The sequence below is a fragment of the Protopterus annectens genome, chromosome 16.part0 (genome assembly GCF_019279795.1).
Source record: "Protopterus annectens isolate FY-2018-M chromosome 16.part0, PAN1.0, whole genome shotgun sequence".
In the NCBI taxonomy this organism is placed as follows: domain Eukaryota; kingdom Metazoa; phylum Chordata; order Ceratodontiformes; family Protopteridae; genus Protopterus; species Protopterus annectens.
Window position 1 is genome coordinate 636,491,396 of NC_056750.1, and position 22,612 is coordinate 636,514,007.

The 22,612-nt window shown below is 37.7% G+C and overlaps 1 protein-coding gene across 2 annotated transcripts in view; it reads left to right on the forward strand.

Moving 5' to 3' along the window:
* Nucleotides 1-22,612, forward strand: part of STKLD1 (serine/threonine kinase like domain containing 1) — a 636,164-nt gene that overhangs the window by 543,885 nt on the left and 69,667 nt on the right. For both annotated transcript variants that reach the window (XM_044057819.1, XM_044057820.1), the window contains 2 exons: nt 1,640-1,768; nt 12,065-12,193. In XM_044057819.1, the coding sequence (XP_043913754.1) occupies nt 1,640-1,768; nt 12,065-12,193 (258 nt within the window). The remainder of the gene's footprint in view (nt 1-1,639; nt 1,769-12,064; nt 12,194-22,612) is intronic.

A 22,612-nucleotide genomic window follows, 5' to 3' on the forward strand; every position in this document is an offset into this window, starting at 1 on the left:
TCAAGGTCTATTAAGGCATTTTAGCATTAGTCATGGATCCAGGAGAATGAGACTCCATCCTATCCTATTAGCTTTGATCTGTGTGAGTGGTCTCTGGATTTCACCTTAGGCTGCACATAAGACCTTACTGTAGAGCCATATATAAGGAGCTTTCAACAACCACTATCCTCCTGCAGGCAAAGTAGATCAGGATCTTCTCCTTTCCATGCCTTTTTGTGACAGGCTTGAACAGCTGGCAGTTAGTGTTTTACTGTGTACTCCTCCTGAAGACAGAAAGGACATGCTAATGCTGGTCTTGGTCAGCAATCTGAGGGCCACAATGACACTTAGTTTATTTTTATCTAGGTATTAAATTATGGAACCTTTCACCAGCATGCATTAACATTGATATCAAAATTGTATGTGTGACTGAAGGTAACTGATAAGCCTACGGGTCTAGGTGCACTTCTGAAGTAAACATGTGGTACCACAACATATTGTAGTAGAAACAAAATCTCTGCATGTACGGCTACTGCAATGTTTCAAGAAGAAATGCTTTCCAAAATTAAATGATGAAACCAACAAACTGTGGCAAACAAACGATATTTAATATTCTGTGCTAAAAGCATATACTGAAATATAGGAGAAAGAAACAGACCGGTACCGTATACATTGATGAAGGCTATGTGATTTACTAAACCGAAACCGGCCCGTTTCTTTCTCCTATATTTCAGTACGTGCTTTTAGCACAGAATATTAAATATTGTTTGTCTGCCACAGTTTGCTGGTTTCATCATTTAGTTTTGGTACCACAACATATCCCAAAATTGAATGTGCATGCCCTGAGTGTGGAATCTTCCTAGGAAAAAAACACCTGACTGAGATGGATCCATGAAGGGGAATCCCGTGTTAGATTACTAGATCCTTTAAACTAGATGCCTACCCCTCACTGTATGATCACCTGCTCTTCTTTCTAGAATGATGGTTAAGCTGTTACTGTTGGCAGAGATGTTTTTACAGTTTCTCTATCATTTCTAATTAATGTTTATTGCTGTGAATGAATGCAGGCATATTTATTTGCTTTATTAGTTATTTGTAATCTACTTCCGTTTAGACCTATTATTTATTAGTATTAATTGGGTTGTTCTTTGGTTCTCAATAAAATAACACTGATTTTGAATGCCCCCACCTTTTTTATCACTACAAGCATTTTTATTCAGAAGAGGAGTGTTCCGTGGAAGGGTTAATAGGTTTGGAATTGTGGATGCCCACAAGGGGATTGAGTGGTAAACCAATTACCCAATAGTATGGAATATTGTAAGAGGTTTGCAGATGATTTAAGGATCTGTTGTTATGGGGAGAGAGAGAGAGAGGGCATACCTCACACAGCTGTATTACATTTCTCATAACCACAGAAAACTTACTAAAGTATCTTTTGTGGCAGTGTGGTTTTTGTGTCTGCTTTTCTTGAAGATCATACCCAAAGGCAACAGGTTTGCGTTCTTAATGCAGGGCTGCATTTTATGGCTTTTGGTGCTTAGCTGCAAATCTGCAACCTTTTCTCACTGCATTAATAACTAAGCATTATAAAATTTTCAGAGTCCAGCAATCGGTTTAATATAATAGACTAAAATGCTTGCATTAAATAACTTTCAAATAGATGGAGTTGCTGAAATGAAGCAAACTGCTGGATGCATTTCTGATTTGCTGAGGACACTGAAGACATTTTCCAGGAACAGAGACATATGCATCTCTTGCTGTGGAGCTCTTTGGAGCTTGGTTGAAAACAGTAAGTAAATATCTTCCATCTAAAAATGTATTTATTTTTTTGTGATGAATGCCTTGTGAAACATGGATGGTCAGAAGGAGCGGTCAATCAAATCCGATCCTGTTTTATAGACAGTTACAGGTGACTTTCACAGAGGAGTACTAGTAGACACAGTCTACCTGGAATTCACCAGTGTCTTTGATTTGTACGAGTGCAGGTGGTTGACAGGAGAATGACATGATTTGAAAGCAGAATAAGACTTTAAAATCAGATTGCTGCATGGCAGAATGATAGGAGACAGAAGGCTTTGGTATAAGGGCTAGAATCAGGCATAATGAATGCGTTATTCACATTCCCTGTCTCAGTAGCATATAAATGCTCATATATCCTGCGATTCAATTCTCAAGTAGTCCTGCCTACATAATAAGCAGGGCAGGATGACCAACTAGCTAAATAAACTACGAACTTAGACTTACATGAGAAATACCCTGGAACAATTATTTTCTTTTTACTGATAAAAATATCTGCTGCATCCACTCTCAAATATTGGCAATAATTACAATTATAACACGCATACATTCCTTTCTTACCATTATTAGTATTTTATAATTTAACTTGGATTGAAAATATCTTTCATATTCTTCCCTGTTTTGTTCACAAAAATGGGTTCTTCCCCAACTACTCTTTTAATATCAGGGAAACAGTTAATGTCTTCCAGTTCTCCATCATAATATTTTTAATATTTTTCCTATCCAAAGAATACTGCACTAATATCCCCATTTTAAAGTCACTTGAACTTCTTTTTTACCATCTTTTCAGCATTAGAATCTTTTTTCTTAAACTAGTAACTTTTTCAAACTTTTGCTCAGCAATTTCTCTGGGGTAACCTCTAGCTAAGAACCTATAACACAAAGCAGTTCCTTCTTTCAGGAGTATTTCTTCGTTGTCAGTTAGTTACTAACTCTGATTGATTTCCCCTTGATTATATTATTTAGTATTCGTGGGATGCATGCTATCATAACTTAAATATGGTTGACCAAGTTCAGTGATGACTGCAAATTGGGAGCAGTCACTGAGTCCCACAATGATGTTAATATACTGCAAACAGGGTTAACACAAACAAATGATTGGTGCTAAAGCCATGAATTAAAGCTAAATGCAAAAAAAAAAATGCATTAATATTCCTTTTGGGAAAGTTGACATCCCTGCTAATTACATTATAGACAGCAACCACCCCCCCTCCCCCCCAGTGTAGACCCAGTTGTATGTGATCTGGGTACTCAGGTTGATAGCAACCTGAACTTTGACCGTCACATATCCGCAATAGTAAGGAAATACTTTTGTGAGGTACATGTTATACATAAAGGCATCACATCTGATCTAAGGATGTTATAATTCCATCATACTTGGCCCTCATCAGACTAATAATTGAGTACAATGCTCCCTTTGCACCCAAACACCTGCAACAATGGGACAGACCACAGAGGTTTCTCACCAAGAATTTACAGGGTTCAAAAAACATGTCTTATACAGAAAGAATGAAAGCCCTTTCACATTATTCTTTCTCCTGCAAGTTGCTAAGGGATGACCTGTGCCTGGCTTACAGGGCAGTCTCTGACCCGGACCTGATGTTAATTCTAGACATTCATAAATCAAACTGCACAAGGATCACTCGCTCCAGGGATCTTCACCTAGCCTCTGATATGCACAGGTCATGCTTGGAGAGATGGATACAACTCCCAGAGACTGCCACTTCTCTGGAATAAGCTTCCAATTCACATGAAACAGAGCCCTTCCCGGAACCCCTTCAAATGCAACCTAGATCAATGGATGGGTAACCACAAATTCACTCCTGGGGTGGCATCCATGTCCCTCCCTGACAGAGGAAGTCATTATTAACTGCCATAGACCCTTACCTCTGTGAACTTCACTCTCCTAACCAAAGATAATTGGGGAAACCCAGGATAAATAGGGCTAGGCTTGTAAGGGCTCTATGGCTGTTAGCCTAATAACCTTCTGTGTGCCTCTGTGACAGAGGTTACTCAGTGTGATCCTTCCTACAAATACCTTGTGGCCTCTACTACAGCAATTTAAATTCAAGTCACCCAGCAGAATGGAGTTATGCCAAGAATGTTCCTGATCATTTTTTAACTACCTCATAAAGGAGCTTAACAGCAGGTGGGGTATATAAACCACTCCAATGTATAGTGTGGTATATACACTAACTAGTCATTTAATTAGATGTTATATATGGTCAGTATCTTCTGAAGCTGTATTTTAATTAACTGCTGAGCCTGGAGGCCATTCTTCACTGACAACAACCCCGCCCCCACACACACATAATCTTTGGCCTGGTCTATTGTTAACAAACATAATAAAATACTCTGCTATACAATCAGAAAGGCAGACATCATCCTTTATCCAAGTTCAATGACACTAAATATGTTGGGGCTAGTCTTCAACATCCAGACTTCTAATGATGCCAGATTGTTATTGATATTAGTTTTCTTAGCAGCATTTTGGGTGATCTAGATTAACTTGAACCATTACCTACCACCACTGTAGAAATGTCCTATCAAGCTTACAAGCAGAGTCAGGAAGCTGTGTAAGATAAGTTAGCTATTGCAAAAAAGGAAATACCAATTATCTACTATTTTGACTGCAGAAAACGTATATGAGCACTTTAAGTGGAACTCGGAACAGAATGCTTAAATATACAGTTTATTGAGGTGTATCAATCTTGCAACTCTAGGATTTAATTTAGTGTGTTGGAGTAGATAGACAGGACAGGAAGAAAACATACAAATATCAGCCGCTATAACAAACTACTGCAATGCAGAACAAGTGAGCAATATAATATGCCTGTTATCTGCAACCTTAACAAGGGGGAAACAGCTGAGAAACTGTCTTTTTAGAGTTTATTTGTTCCTTCCCATGTAACTTTCATAAAAAAGGCCTAACAAATTGAAGTTTAACACCAGAAGTATCACAAATGAAAAGAATTAGCCTAACCATTCATATAAATGGAAACTCCTGCTATTTTGCATTTACAGAAACACAGATAAAGGACAAAATCTGTCCCTTTATCTATTTACTTAGTACTAGTAGACAGTGGGCTTGGTGAAAGAATTGGTGGTGAGGGATGCTTCTAGTAACTAAAAAATAAAACAAATATAAGCATTTGAATTGATGATACTACCCCCTGTAATTAAAACAAGTCTAACTCAAATGGCAGTGCTATCTATCTCCTACCTCTAAGTAATCTGACCTTATAGGAAAAATAGTAAAATATATGTATTCATCATCAACAAGGAAAAACACTAGTGTTCTTAGTGATTTAATTTTTAAAGCCACTGGACTAGCAACCACCCCAAAATGTCCAGGTTTCTTATTTTTTGTGTCTTGAGCAAATAGCCAAAAACCTACCCTTATTAACAAACATGCCCCACTAATAGCATAAACCTTATATTAGGCCTTCCTCTTTTCCTCTTACCTGGCAGCTCCATCATTAGCATCCTTTTCCCAATATACCCAGCATCCCTCCTCAGCACATGTCCAAACCAACGCAATCTCCTCTCTTGCTTTGTCTCCAAACTGTCCAACCTGAGCTAACCCTCTAATATACTGGTTCCTAATCCTGTCCATCCTAGTCACACCCAGTGCAAATCTTAACATCTTTAACTCTACTCCTGCCTTTTCGTCAATGTTACCATCTCCAACCAGTATAACATAGCTGGTCTCACTACCCTCTTGTAGACCTTCACTTTCACTCTTACTAGTACCCGTCTGTCTCAAATCACTCCTGACACTCTTCTCCACCCATTCCACCCTGCCTGTACTCTCTTCTTCACCTCTCTTCCACACTCACCATTACTCTGAACTGTTGATCCCAAGTACTTAAATTCAATCACCTTTACCAACTCTACTCCCTGCATCCTCACCATTCCTCTACCCTCTCTCTCATTTACACACATATATTCTGTTTTAGCCCTGCTAACCTTCATTCCTCTTCTCTCTAAAGCATATCTCCACCTTTCCAGGGTCTCCTCAACCTGGTCCCTACTCTCATTACATATCACAATGTCATCTGCAAACACCATAGTCCACGGGGCCTCCTGTCTAATCTCATCTGTCAACCTGTCCATCACCACTGCAAATAAGAAAGGGCTCAGAGCTGATCCTTGATGTAATCCCACCTCCAATTTAAACGTATCTGTCACTCCCACCGCAGTCCTCACCAATGTCACACTACCCTTGTACATATCCTGTACCACACTTACATACTTCTCGGTCACTCCCGACCTTCTCATACAATACCATAACTCCTCTCTAGGCACCCTGTCATATGCTTTCTCTAAGTCCACAAAGACACAATGCAACTCTCTGTATTTTTCCAACAACACTCTCAGAGCAAATATTGCATCTGTAGTGCTCTTTCCTGGCATGAAACCATACTGCTGATCACTAATCATCACCTCCCTTCTTAACCTAGCTTCCACTACTCTTTCCCATAACTTCAACCTGTGACTGATCAATTTTATCCCTCTGTAGTTACTGCAGCTCTGCACGTCACCCTTATTCTTAAAGATAGGTACCAAAACACAAATCCAAAAAATGCCCATGGCTAACACCAGTAGTTTAAAGAAAATGGATATAGCATGTGAATGTGTAAAAAAAGAACCCCAAGACATTGATCTTTAACAGACTTTTTTGAAATTGAGGGAAATTGTTGAACTATTAGTAATGTTGTAAATTCCACATATCTTAGAAATCGGCAACAGGCAGCATGAAGCATTTCAGGATAGCTGTCAAGTAACTCACAAGAGAAATAACAGAAAACATTCTCAGTCTCATACTCTTTCCCCATCCCATCCCATCAAGAGCATGCTTTGGTAATAAATACAAACGTTTCATTTACTTCAAGAGTAATAACAGACAGTAACTCCACTGCTTCTCAAGATTTTACATAAAATCAGCTGAAAATATAGCCAACCATTCCTCTCAACCCCTTAGAGGAAGAAATCTGGAGAAAGTCATAAATAAAAGCGGGATAAAGGCCCAAAAATACAGACATTTTTTTAAATATTGCTCTTACAAATTTAGAAAGTTGATAGAAAAACAGGTTTTGCATTAGCATACATTTTCTGAATAGTATGAAGTCTGAAACTCAAATCTCTGTCATTATTTTCCATCTTCAGTCTTTAACAATTTGGCACTAATTTGCCAGAAAAACACAATTTTATGGAAAATGGACCAAAAATATGAGGCAAAAATCTGGACATTCCTCGAAAATCTGTACAGTTGAGAGGTATGTGACAGACCAACATCTAAAGCAGCTTTTTAAGTGACTTCTCTTTTATGTTCATTTTTAAAGAAATATGCTAAAAAAGCAGCAAAATTATTTAAAAAATGGACAAAATGCAGACACTAAACATGACTAGCTGCATCCAGCCTTACTGAAAATGGCGGTAACACATAGCTCTAAACCACCAGCCTATCTTTTTAACCTATTCTTAATTAATGGCATAGCACCTGTAGAATTTAAGCATGCTGTTACTGTCTGCCAGGTTTGCCATTAGCAAACCTCATGCATTATCATTAACATTTTTCAGTAGTTAACTTATTCTCAAACACTCAAAATTTATAAAGAAATATGAACTAATAACTGATGCTCAGTAGGGATTCCAACCAGATTTTAGCAATGTACTTAGTCTGCACAGCTACCAACCAAATCTACAGTCATATGAGCAATGGCTTGCAAACTGGTGATATGTTTATTGGCATAACTCATGTATATTGTTATAAAAACTGCAAATTCTTATTTTTTCTGTTAAGATCACCACATTGTACAAAAATAACCTCTTTGTCAGCACCAACCAGTTTGTGTTGATGGTTTCTGATATGACTCTCTACTTGTGGGGTAAACAGTGACTCACTCTTGGGTCCCATCCTTTTCACTGTGTGATTGAAAATCATCTTTTCATGCATACAGGCTTTTTTGTCTCTGTGACATCGCCATGCACTGGTGCTCAAAGAATTTGCACTTTCTCCATTGTAGTACTATCTATGAGTTGGTATACATAATTAGCAGAAGGTATTGAGGGTGCACAGTGGTGCAACAGACATCATTGTCTACTCACAACAAGAGGTTCCCCAGTTCAATTTTCAGCTGAGATGTCTTCTGTGCAGAATCTGCATCTCCTCCTTGTGTTTGTGTGGGTTTCCTCCAGGTGCTGCAGTTTCCTCCCACATTCCAAAGACGTGCAGTAGGTGTACTGGATACTTTAAACTGGCCAATAGCGTGATTGTGTGGTGTGGATGAACCTCTGCAACAGGGCTAGCACCCGGTGGTGTAAACCTTGGCTCTAGATGATTATGACTGTTGAAGTGATACCCCGACCACATATGCAGAAATGGGAAAAATGGGTTGTGCCTAGATGGACAATTAATGAGAAGGTGTCTAAAAGCTCGGTCATGACATTTTCAGGACTGCTCTGAGACCTCAGCCAAGAATGATAAGGATGGTATTAGATGCTGCCCCCTCAAAGATGCAAAGCGAGGGTCACACTTTCACTTGCACATTTTAGTGTAGTTAACTTTTATCATAGTCACTGTCAAGAAGCTTTTCTATTATTTTCTATTTTATGCACTTGGTCTAAGCTTCTTGAAAACCCTCCCAGATAAACATGTAGGCAAATTATCTAGTACAAAATGATGTCAAGGTAGTTTGAATCACACTAACAAACTTAACAGGAAGGATGTACGTACAGCTAATGCCACATGGAAATTATCCCCCAGCAGTTCAACAAACAATATTAAAAGGATTACTTCTATACATTCTGAAAACAACTGTATACATGTTGGCTGTAAATTAGGTAAAGAAAATGACGGAAGTACTCTTGAACAGGAAATGCAGCATGTGACAGTGTAGGGTACTATTACTTACTATTACTGACACACACACACACACACACACACACACACACACACACACACACACACACACACTATTATTAGCAAACACTGAACTAGAAAATCCTGAACATCACAATACCAAAAAAAATCAATAACTACACAAAACAATGAAGTATATAACTCTGAACACTACACAGACCTATATGTTACAAAACCCCAAGCAAAATATTTTTTTAGGGAGGCAAACTCAACTTGCATCACTCACGAGGGGAGAGCCCCCCACATCCTAAAACCTATATATACTGATCTCATAGTCAAGCCAAAATGAAGAAGTGAAAATTCTCTGTCAAGAATGGAAAGGAAAAACTGCAAATGCAAATTAAGAAACAACACTGGCAATGATTCCAATTCCCATCAACCACTCACAATCTGTTTATAGTGCATGACGCTCCATGATTGCATGCTGAAACTGGGGAAAAGACAAGCTTGTTAAACACCTTTCTGACATCAGAAAGCTGCTTAATAAGCTTTTGTTATGCATTCTTGAGCAATGTTAATATCGCAATAGAGCTCAGTGGCCACAACAGAAAAGTAACAGAAAGCCAGTAAGCACTTCTTTTAGACTGTTAAACAACTCATTCTGACTTTACAAAAAATCTAAATGAAGTGCTTACTGGCTTTCCAGTGCTGTTCTTTAACTGATGCTCTAAATGTGGCAGTGATAACTGTATTACAACTTTCTGACATATAAAATGCTTAGTGGTAGTACACCTTTTTCATCAAACAATTATAGTACATGGAAACAGGTAAAGCTCCATACATGACAAAGAATTATGAGTGGGTTTCTCTCAATCATAACCCAAGTTATGTATTTGTGACATAAATGTCAAAATTCATGTCTCAAGTTTCACTCAAGGTGAATTTATTGTCAGCCATGCTTCAAACACACAGCACCCTGATTATTTATTTTTATTTATTTTATTTTACATTTGTTGACCGGGATAGTCCGACTGGATACATGTCCATTTTCAGCGGAGGCCCAGGGAGAAAACCTCCAAAGGTATACATGTACAGTCATGACAATCTCATGTTGAAACAGGAGTAATCATAACATAATACAAATATAACACATTTTACAGTCTAGTTAAATTTATGGAAATATACCACTTATTCTAGTGCATTTAAATTTGTACAGTCTAACAATCTTCTAAACTTGCTTAACAAAGATATCTGAGTAGCACTTACAGACATAGGATAGATACACCAGTATGCATAAAGATTTAGTCAGGTTTGGAGCAGGGACATAGCCATTGAGACTTGAATTACTCCTTGAGAGCTATTTTGAATTGAGATAGGGTGGTATTCAGGGTAATGTTAGCAGGAAGGGAATTCCAAATTTTGCCAGCAGAGTTGCAAACAGGGAGTCACCAGCTGAGCTGTTGGATTTGATGGCTTGCGCTAATAGTCTGTTAGATGACCGGAGTGATATGGAGTTGAGTGAGAGTATATGATGTTTTTCAGGGCAGGTGTATTATCTGGTTGGTTAAGTGCTTTGTGAGCAACAATGAGTTGATTATACTGAATCTGCCTGAGTAGCTCTAGCCATCCGAGATAATTTAGATTTTTACAATGAAGGGTTTCTACAGGGTAGACCAGTTGCAAATCTAGCTATGTTATAGCAGCTTGAGAGTTTAGTAAGATCAAATTTATTTAGGTTGCCCAGTAAAGGGGAAGCATAGTAGTGTGTAGAGAGTAGATGGGAGCGGGCAATGGAGGTCCTAGCATATGGGGTAAGGAATGGCTTTATCCTATAAAGTGAGCCCAGTTTTCAGTTAATGGTTTTGATTGTTTTGTTGACATGCACATCAAACTTAAGATTGTTGTCTATAATAACTCCTAGTAGTTTTGTATGGGCATCTGGAGAGATAATGGTACCATTATTAGCCTTAATGGAGAGATTATGATCAGAGGCACACTCATAATCATCTATACTTCTCATATGCTACCTACTATGTAAACCAACCATGCAAAAATCTCCTAAACTTATACATTGCAAAATACACGAATACTCACCAAACTATCAGTTATCATCTCTTCCATGAAATGTGCAGCTGGCACTTTGCATATTCCATATAGTTTGTCCTCTCCAAGCCTGTCAATATTATGACACTTCTATGTTTCATACTGCAAATGTATGAAATACAACACACACACACACACACACACACACATATATATATATATATATATATATATATATATATATATGTGTGTATACACACACACACACAAACAAACCCATCTACCACAACCCATTTTTCCCATTTTTGCACAATGGATCAGAATATTACATCAACAGTGAAAATCATCTGTAGCCAATATTCACACAACCGGGTGATTTGCCCTGCCACAGTTGTTGTTCCATTGCACACAAACATGTGCACACTCACACCTACGGCCAATATAGAAAAAAATGTCTGTATATCTGACAAAAAATCAAGCTGACTGCACGTTGCCAGCTTTTTTGTGTGTGAGACCTCATATAGTGAGAAGTGGGGAATTTGACCTTTTCCCAGTGTAGTGTGATCTCAGAGTTGGTATATAGGTGTCAGGATGTAGCCCCCCCATATCGGGGTTCAGGGGAAGGCTTGCCCCCCCCCACTCCCAGCTCCTGAAAAAATACTGTAATTTTTTTTTCAGTGTTGTAAAGATCGAGCAGTTTTGCACAATCTCCTGAGTATGAGTATACAACAACATGTTATGTACTAATATATAGATAGATACACCTGTGAGTGTGCGCATACAACAACGTGTTAATTACTAATATATAGATAGATACATCTCTGTGTGTGAGTGAGTGTGTGTGTGTGTGTGTGTGTGTGTGTGTGTGTGTGTGTGTGTGTGTGTGTGTGTGTGTGTGTGTGCACATTAGTAGTTAATACCACTGGACAGAGGTATAAAAATATATCAATAATGTACACTATGTGAAAGTACAGTAACATTTCCATTGTCTGCCTCAGTTTTTATGTCATCTGCATATGTCTCCATTCTCTTGAAAGCAAGAATACATAGATGTTCAAATTTCAAATACAAGTTAAGAATAGAAATCCTCTGGACTATGTCACTTCAGATTTGCAATTAGAATACAAAACTAAACTTGTAGACCATCTGAAATCTGTAATTGTTTATTATTAGTTTCATTCATGCAATAAAGTAGACATGGAAGCATTACAAATTTAAAATTAAGAATGTCAGTGAGACTAATGAATGAATAATGGCTGAAGTTAACCTACCAGAAGCAAACATTATAAAGTTAGTATATCATAAAATCCAGTCACTAATATGTTGTTGAGAATTGTAGCATATTTGTATAACATTATAATATTACATAATTAATTTCAGAGGCTAGTGCCAAGAAAGCCTTTGGAGCTGATGCAGCACGAATTATTGCCAGTGTCATCCAAAGTCATCTTCACGATGAAGAAGTAGTAGAACCCGCCTGCTGTGCACTTTGGGCTCTGTCCCTGCAAGGTAACCTATTCATCTTTTTAATATCAACTGAAAGCTTAAGGAATCATTAGTTACTAGAATGTTAGTGCACTTATCTCAAATGAGAAATTACTACAGCAAAAGTGTCCACAGTGACATCTCAGAAACTTAGTGTACAACAGTATTTTACTTCTTTTCACAGAGAGCTACAATTACTATATGACATTGCAGCTGAAACCCTGACAGATAGTTCTGAATACAAAAAGAATATCTGAAGGGAGAAGTCAGGTTTAAAAGCAAAAAAAAAAAATAATAATAATAATTAATATGATTTCTGGACAAGATAATGTACAAATTTGTACAAGCACATGTACGGACACAAACACACACAAACATATATTTATGCATAGAAATCCTCTTGTGAGGCCTGTACAAGAAGTAGGCATCTTATTAGCTGCCCTCCACTTCGGCTAAGTGTAGCTCTCTCTCTGACATGTCTTATCCCTGGAGAAGATCTTGATTCCTCCTTGCAATGGTGAAGAAAGCTGCTTCTTTTTATGAGTCTGTCCTTTCACTTCCTTCCCCTTAGCCTGGTCTCTACTTCATGTCCCTGGGGTGGGTTGTCCACTCTCATATTGCTGGGCTACTCCCATGCCATTGAGAGGTAAGAAGAACTTGAGCATATTTGACTGATCTCAAAGTCCCTCAAGGCCCAGTTTGAGTCTAAGCCTGTTAGGAGAACCGCATCCATGTTGCTGTTTTTTGGAAAGCTGGTTACGGGGTTGTTTGGCCTGAGATTCATGGGCAGGCAGTAGATCATCAGTGCATCCCCTGTGTTTTCTGTGGGAGCCTCTTGGAAAGGCACTTTTTGGTGGTGGGCAAAAAAAAAAGTACTTTAAAAAATGCTACTGAATTCTGACTGATGGAGAGGCTAAACACATCCATAGGATCTATATACCAACTGAACAGCCTAAATTGTTAAAATAAGACTTCTGGCTAACATCAAAGATTGAAACAATACTAATTTCATGATGTTTGACCATACTTTGACTTAGGAATGGGGTCCATTCCTGTCATGATATTAGAAACCCAAAATACTTGGAGAAATTAAAAAAAATTAAGAGATTACAGTTTAGCCTGGCTCTCAACCAAATTGAAATCTGAAAACATTGTTTTTGGGGTATTAATTTTGATTGGAGGCTTCCGGTCAGGTGTTTATTTATTTATTTTTTTTGTACATAGAATTTAGTAACACAGCATGAATTTGATTAGGTGATAACTTTCCCCACAGCAATGGATAAGTACTCTGGGGAGCACATTAGACAATAGTGATCAACTTAAAGTAGATCTTGCATGAATACTTTCAGATTCTATCTGTAGCCACCAGCTTGTATGTACCATTTGGAATCAATCACAACATTTTCCTCAGAGTTAACAGCTTTAAATGTATGGCTAGCAACATGTTTAACTATTCTAGGAAAGTAATAAATCTGTTTATCTTTTATATACTACCATCTTTACCTTTTGATTTTAAATACAGAATTTGTGGTGTCTTTGGTTTAATTGCACCATTAAGGTGCCTCAGGATAAAAATATCAGGAGAACTGTGGATGAATTGTGAACACTGATAAAATCTCATCACAATATCTACGTGATTGTTAAATACTGTCTATATTACATAATCGAACTTTTAAAAGTTCGAACGTCATATGGTTGACACCATGTGATCGAACTTTCAAAAGTTCGACAATGTAATAAAAAAAAATAAACCAAAGAAAAAACCTACCTGAACACTTTAAAAAGGGGGCAAGCCCCCTGGCACCCCCCACACCCCCTGCTTTTTAAAATATACCAACTCTGAGATCGCACTACAGTTGAGAAAAGGGAAATTTTCCCATTCTGCACTGTACAGAGATCTCCGTTGAAATGATTAAACTTTTAAAAGTTCTATCATATGGTGTTAACCATATGACGTTCGAAATTTTAAGAGTTAGACACTGTGATATAGACCTGTTAAATATCTATACTTGACTGATACAAAATGTGCAATCAGTGCAAAATTTTCAACCATTGTTACAAAAAGAACATCTTTTATAAGAGTCAAAACTCTTCTTCCCCTATGGATTTCTAGAAGGGCAGTTACATACTGAACACCAAGTGACACTTGAGCCCTTCCTTAACTCACATGGCTTGTCAAGGACCAATGTACTATCTTATCATTTTAATTTTTTTGTGACTAACACCAGAAGAACTTCTCCCCCATCTCCTTTGCACATATTGTTCTGCAATTTGCAGCTTCATGAAGAGGGTGTGTTACCCAATACATGCACAGTAAAACTGTCAGTTCTCTTTATTTTGCTTTGATTTTATTTTGGATCAGTCTTGTAATGAAAGTAACATCCTGATAAACTGAAGGCAGCTTAAGAAAGTATTGCACAGTTGTTAGAAAGAACTTGAAGCTTCCAATGCACTGCAGTGAAATTCCTAGGTCAGCTTGAGTTTTAAATAAGCTGAAGTTGTCTTCTTTATTTTCTGCATTTAAGTTATTCAGAATCACTGCATGCCTTATGAAGCCAACTCTAGTAACTGGTATGTATCTACTTGTAAATTCAGGCTCATAAATACTTATTTCATTAAATCAATAAAGATTAAACATTCCTCTGTGGGTCATTTATTCATTGTTTTTATCACAGCCCAATTATGGAATGCTCTTCCATCAAAAATGATATCAGTATTCAAATAGCATGAGTTTAACACAGCATCAAATCACGGTCCAGTGTTAAATGGACTTGCCATTGTAATGGTGGCATAACTTAAAGACCTCAATGTATGTCTGTTGTTCTGCCCTTTAAAACAGCATAACCCCAATGTATGATATTCCTTTGCTATCCTCTTCTCTTTAATATGAACAGGGCCACAAAACATTTCTCTTTTCTGCTTTAGCCATTTCCCTTCCTTCTTATATTCTATCCTTCTATTTACTTAAGTCCCCATTTTCTTCTTTCCTTCACCCTCCCCCTTCTTCCAGTTTTCTTTCTTTTTGACATTTCTAAGGCCTAGTTTATTATCAAAGAGATACCTAGTTCACAGGATCATAAATTAACTTCTTTAAGATTTCCTTTGTCTTGGTAGGTATTACATACAGAGAGACTTAAAAGTGAACAATTATTCTGATCCTGAATTAATTATTCCTACCTACTGATGCACTGATTTGTTTACTTTTTCTTACATATCTGTTTATTATATGAGGGAAGGGCACCAAAGTGGCTGAATGATCAGAACTCTACCTCACAGCAAAAGAGACCCGGGTTGAATCAGGCAGCACAATGTCTTGGTAGTAAGATCTATGCCTTACAGCTCAAGAGTCATGGGTTCAGTCCTAATCTTCAGGCACTTTCTGGAATTAAGACATTCTCCCCGGCTCTCTGGGTTTTATTAATTTTATGCAAGCACTCCAGTTTCTTTCTGTTTCCCAAAAATATGCTAGTTGATTAACTGATATAAAGCATCTGTGCATATGGAGTTTCCCTCTGCCCTTGTATCCTAGGTCCTAAATGTCCATGTACCAGCTCCTTTACCATGTTGACATGATTAAAAATCATGTGCTACTACTACTTCGAATGTTTTGTCCTTCATTTCTCTTCATGTGTATACTCCAACCTATGATTACTTTTATTTATTTATTTATTTGACATTTGTTGACCGGGTTAGTCCAACTGAGCTTGTGCCTTTTTTCAGTGGAGGTCCGAGGAGAAAATCTCCAAAGTGAAAAATTTATACATAAGTTACACAAAATTAGATTTAGAGAACAAGTAATACAAGTCAAAACATTTGTGGTACAGAAATAAAAATATAGACAGTTTACAAAAAGTTAAACAAGAAGAAAAATAAACATATTGTTAAACTGTACAGGTAGGATGTACAAAGTAAAGAATAACATATTTGAATAAAGATGCAATAATATGTATATATTACAAAGGTTAATAGGTAGCACATTGTTTTACAAGATGAGATATAGTTGAAAATGGGATGTGAAGTCAGAAGTAGGTAAAGAAGAATATTTGGCCTAAGCAAGGTTGCAAAGATGTCGAGGAACTAGTTAGTTGTGGTCAAGCAGGGGAGACTTAGAAGATGATTTGTCAAGTATAAGTAAAAAGGGAAAAGGAAAAAAAAGGTAGAGGAGTGGGCAAGGAAGAATAGTATAAGATTACTGGGGTAGAATATAGAGGGGTGAGGAGAGAAGTAGTAGAGACTTCTTTCTTCTTTTAATGTTCAGGAAGTTGGAATATATTGAGGGTTTAAGGAAAGGGAAGTGGAGGACAGGAATGAGAGGGAAAGAGAAAAGATAAGGGGAGAAAAGGAGGGAGGGGAACACATTTTAGGTGAGATGATTACAAAGGCATATCCTGGAGCTGTGTAAATAAAGTCTGAGAACTGTCTTGAATTCTTGTGCATGAGTAATATTTCTAAGGGCCATGGGAGGCTTATTCCAAGAAAGAACAGGAAGATAGGAATATAGGTTTTGACCTAGTGGTTTTTTTGGTGCCCTTCCTTCATGTAAAAGGTGTTGGTCTGAGCTTCTAAGGGGGCTGGGTGGGTATAAAGGGAGACAAGAGAGGATATGATAGGGCAGGAGGAAGGTTTATTTAGGATGGTGTGGATTATGAGAAGTTGAGAATATAATTGTTGGTTAGGAAATTCTAACCAGTTGACATTCTGATGTGCAAGACAGTGATGAGATTTCAGATGGAAGTTAGCGGCAAATCTGGCTACTTTGTTATATGTGGATTCGAGTTTAGATAAAAGAGTGGACTGTACGTTAATAAGAACTTGAAAGCAATGCAGTAGGTTAGGAAGGAGATAAGCCTGAGCAAGTGAGATTCTGGATTTTGGGGTAAGGAACCTTTGGTTTCTATACAGCAAGCCAAGCTTTTGGTGGGTTTTCTGTATACAGTTCTGGATATGGAGACTGAATTTAAGATGGTCGTCAATGATTACGCTAAGTAGCTTTGTGTGTGAGGTTCAGTAGAGATGGTGGTGTTGTTTAAGGAAGAGATGATGAAAGAGGATTTAAGATGACTGAGAGATTTAGGTAGAAATAGGAGAAGTTTTGTCTTGTTAGGGTTAGGGATGAGATTGTGATTACTTAGCCAGGTTTCAGTGAGGTTAAAGGAGGATTAAGTAAGGGAAAGCAGATCAAAGGGATTGTCGGTAGAAGTGATGATAATGGAGTCGTCTGCATACTGTATGAGGGAAGACTGAGGACAAGAAGTGTGAAGTTGGTTAGTAAATATATTAAAATGGAGGGGGCCAAGAATGGAGCCTTGTGGGACATCCATCTTTGTGGGGAGCAATGGAGATAGGACAGGTAATCATTTGACAGATTGGTGTCTGTTAGTGAAGTAGCTGGTAAGCCAGGATAAATTTGTAGGGGAGAGGTTAAGTTGTGTTAGTTTAGAAAGGAGGATGGAATGGGAGACAGTGTCAAAAGCTTTAGAAAGATATGGGAAGAGACAGGACACTAGCTTATTATTGTCTCTAGCTAGTGAGATGAGGTTTGTAAAGGAGATAAGAGCAGGGGTGGTGCTGTGGTGGGGGAGGAAACCATGCTGGATAGGGGAGATGAGGTTTTCTTGCATTAGATAAGATAGGAATTGTTTATGGTCACAGTGCTCTAGAATTTTGGAACGAGGAGACAGTATGGCAACTGGGCAGTAATTAGAGATTTCTACAGAGTCCCCACCTTTGTGGAAAGGTATGATGTAGAATTTCTTCCACCAAAGAGTTGGGATGGTGGATTCACAGATAGAGGGGTTAATTAAGATGAATAATGGGTATGCAATGGAATTGCCAGCTATCTTTAGGAATAGTGGAGGTAGGTTGTCAGCTGAAGGGGAGCATGGCTTAAGTTTATAAAGAAGCTTTTTGATGTAGCTAGTGGGTATAGGACTTAAAGAGAATGGGGAGTTAAGTTGTGGGTGTAAGCTGGGAGGTGAGGACTAGGTAGGGTTGGGGGAAGGCATAAGTTTATTTAACTTATCGATAAAATAAGTAGTAAGGATAGAAGCAGTTTCTTGGGGTGAGTTATTGAGGCAAGGATTTGGTGTAGAGAGGTTTCCTGGGTGGAGAATTTAGTTGAGTGCGATGGCATTTTTTGGGATTACTAGTTTGTGTAGTTAGGGGTGTTTGGTAGAAGTTTATTTTATCTATGTTTATGTGTTTTTTGGTCAGATTACATAGTTCCCTATATTTTTGGTAGTGTATGAGAGATTTAGTTTTTATCCAGAGTTTCCAAGCAGAATTTCTATTTTGGAAGAGAGATCGGGTTTTCTTGCTGAGCCAGAGTAAGCAGCATGATTTGACTCTGATAATTCTAGAAGGAGTAAGGGAGTTGAATGTTTAGAAAGATGGAGTTGAATTGGTCCACAGCTTCATCAAGGCAGAGGTCAAAGAGGAAGGACCAGTTGATAGTGGAGAGATAGTTATTGAAAGTATCAGGGTTGAAGTTAGTTAACTTATGGCATTCTTTAAATTTATGCGGCCTAGTGAGGTGGGTGGAGAATCTTTGAACACGTATTGCAGAGTGATCACTGATAGCATCTGGCGGGGATTCAGGGTTGTGATGGAGGTGAGGATGGGAGACAAGAATCCAGTCCAGGATGGAGATGGAATTTGTGGGTTTATGTAGAAAAGTGGAAAAAGAGATAAGCTGCGTGTAGCCATATAGGTGAATGCTGGTGGAAGAGTCAGAGCTGAGAGCAAGCCAATTACTATTAACATCCCCTAGAATGCTAGTTTCATTAGGAATTGTTTGAGTCATCCAGTGTAGGATCTGTTCTAGTAAAGGTATGTTGTCTTTGTGGGTATATAGATGCAGCTATCATTATGGTTTTGTGGTTATTGATATTACAATTAGCAATGATTAGTTCTGCTGGGAGGAATGAGGGGGCAGGGTTGGTAAGGGGGGGATAAGGTAAGGAGGTCAGAGTACAGAATAACAACACCTCCACCTTTTTTATGTGTCCTGTCAAGGCGTAATATGTTGTAGCCAGGGGGGAGAAATTCATTATTTTCATTTTGTGGTTTTAGCCAAGTTTCAGAGATTATGTCAGAGGAGTATTGCGATATCCAAAAGTGAAATTCAGAAGTCTTGTTATTCCAGGATATGATTCTTGTTTTAAAAATGTGCCTGCTTTTGCATCTCTGTGCTCCTGTGTGTACTACAAGCTATGAATAATTGCCTTTAGCATTGTGTGATCCTAACAACTTCATATATTTTAGTATCTTGTTAATTTCCTGGTACTTACTGTGTCAGTACATAGCTATAAACTTAAATACATATTAAACTACACAAACACGTTCAATATTGGGAACTAGAACACCATAGTACTTTGCAAAAATGCAATCCCCTGCACTTCCTCGAGTACCTTCTTGTAGAGGCTATCCTCCATCAGCCTCATCAATGTTATATTGTAACTCAGAAGCAGAACCATCATGTAGTAAAGAAAATAATTAATAATATTAATAATAATAATAATAATAATAATAAAGAAAATAATTTGCTTTTATGTAAAACTAATTAGAGATTATAGGGAGACTTGCTTTCCTGTAAAACACACTGATATAAGTCAGCACAACATTCCATTCACATTTTGAAAGCCATTTGTGTGCTTAATTACTGCTCTTTCCACTTCTTAGAATACTACTATATTTAAGTCTGCTGAGAACAAAATTCTTAGATTCATTAACGTTGCTAACAACAAAGAGTATTACTGCATTACTGTAAATAAAAACAACTGACTTCTTATCTCTGCTAGAGCTATATTTTTCCACAGATCTCTCTCATTAAATCCTCAGTGAAAAGTATTGTTTTCCTCTGTACAGAAATTAACATTCACGGAACAAAGTTACTTTTTCAGGAACTCTAATTGCTTGCAACTGGCATTCTCAAAGATTGCTCCAGCTACCTAGAATAGCACTGCTGAAACTATCAGAAATTCTGAGAAACGTTAATACTTCATGACATCTCTCAAGCAGCATCTTTCTAAAAAATAAATAAATAAATAATAATAATAATAATAATAATAATAATAACAGATGTAACTTATTTAGACACACTGGCTGATTTCTTCCAAATTATCTGTTTTTTTGCTTGTAGTAAACCGTGTCTTATCCATTTCCTTTATTCTGTCGTAGGATATAGGGTGGATATCTAATTTATTGTAGTTTTTGTGAAGTTACTGCATTTATCAGTTTATCTGCTACATGTATCTACACCTTAGTGCATGACATTCAGCAACACACTATCATCTTTTACAGCATCACCCCCTCTGCAAACATGTGGTTGTGTTATACATTTATTAAATGTACCTTAGACATTATATTACCTCTGTTGCTTGTTTCTGATCAACATTTACTCAGTCATCATTGTATAACATTTATAGATTATTGTCTGGCCTTTAAGCTCTGCTGCATTACTCTCATCCACAGTTTGAATATCTTATTCTATTATTTCATTCTGCTTTAACGTGTGATTGCTTTAAGTGTTATGGTCCATGAACCAGTTCACTTACCCAGTAAACAAATGTTAAATAAAATGAATAAATAAATACATTTTGTTTACTGTTTTGTGTGTTTAATGTCATATGTCATTTTCTTCTCTATATTTTCACTGTCATTTTGCTTTTCTTTTCAGAATAGAACACAAACTTGGCAAAACGGGCAGCCCCAGTAACAAACAGCTACAATGAGGTTGTTGTATATAAGATTTTAATAAAAAAATGTTTAAAAGGGTTTAGCGTTTTCATCCAAAAAATTCTGGGACTTCATCAGAACTACAATACACCCATCCCTCCTCTCTTTTGAGTGTTAAAGGGTGGGAACCATTAACTACATTTGATCAATCTTCTTCTTCTTCTTCTTCTTTCGGCTTTTTCCCGGTTAGGGGTTGCCACAGCGGATCACCTTGTCCGCACATTGATTGGCAGTGGAGTTTTACGGTGTCGAGTTACCAACCCGGCGCCCAACCTTCCACAGAAGGCACACTCACACGCACACCTAGGGCCAATTTAGAGTGACCAATCCACCTGCAGCATGTCTTTGGGATGTGGGAGGAAACCGGTGCACCTGGAGGAAACCCACGCGACCACAGGGAGGACATGCAGACTCCACACAGAAGGCACCCAAGCCGAGGATTGAACCGGAGAACCTCTTGCTGTGAGGCGGCAATGCTAACCACTGCACCACCGTGGCCACCCAACTACATTTGATCAATAAATCAATTAAAACATTTAAAGTACCATTTAAAAATAAAAAATATGAAATGATAATAATTCTTACCATTCATTCTCTTATCATTATAGACTTAATTACAAAGAAATCTAACAATTTAAATACAAGATCCTGATGTATAAAACTTAATCTATAAAGGTATGTTAACAGTATATGGAAAACTCATTGTACATTGCTTGAATCAATGCATGTAAATTGCATCATTTCATCTAGGTTAGGGCACTGACCTAAAACACCATGGGTAGGTTAAATTTATTACCATAAAACTCTCTCTGGTTACATAAGTACTAGGATTACATAACTGGGCGCCAGCAAGCAGTATACAGACATAAAACACTCTCACCACTGCTCCCAGTGACCCTAGGAGTCCCACAATTCTTAATGTTAGGTCCCTGACTCTTCTCATTATTTATAAACAACCTCCATACCTCAACCCCACAAGCTTCCTTCATCCAATATGCAGACAACTCCACAGTCGTATGTGCTGCTACCAACTTACAGGAACTTCAAACATAAACTCAACAATCCTTCCTACCAATAGAAAAATGGCTAACAAATTCCCAATTAATTTTGAATCCCAAAAAAAACAATCTCATGATATTCCATCCCACTAAAACAATCGTACCCTTGACCACATTTAGCATTGTTTCATTAAATAATAGCATCATCTCCCAAGATGCATCACACTAAACCTCTAGGAGTTGAAATAGATTGCAACATGAGATTTGACATCCACATATCCCAAATAGTAAAAAAGTAGGAATAAACACTTCTTCACAGATAACACTAAAGGTACTATTGCCCAAACCCACATGATCTCTACACTGCTCTATGCATCTCCCATACTCTTAAACCTAAGAACATCTGAATTGGCAAAACTAGAAACCTGTTGCAATAAAATCGCCCAATATGCCCCAAACTCGCCATTTAGATAACACCACTGTATAGCACTCAAACAATTCAACTGGCTGGAACTCCCCCAACTCCTTCTCTTTAACTAGCTAACTACAGACCATAAAATCTTCTATGATCCTGAGAAAACACCTGCCCTGAAACAAATATTACTACCATATTCCACTGCCATAACTCTACGCTCCACCAACAAACCCCTCATTAAGGCCAATACACCCAAAAACCTAGCTGGAGAATCTGCTTCATCTGAAATTATCC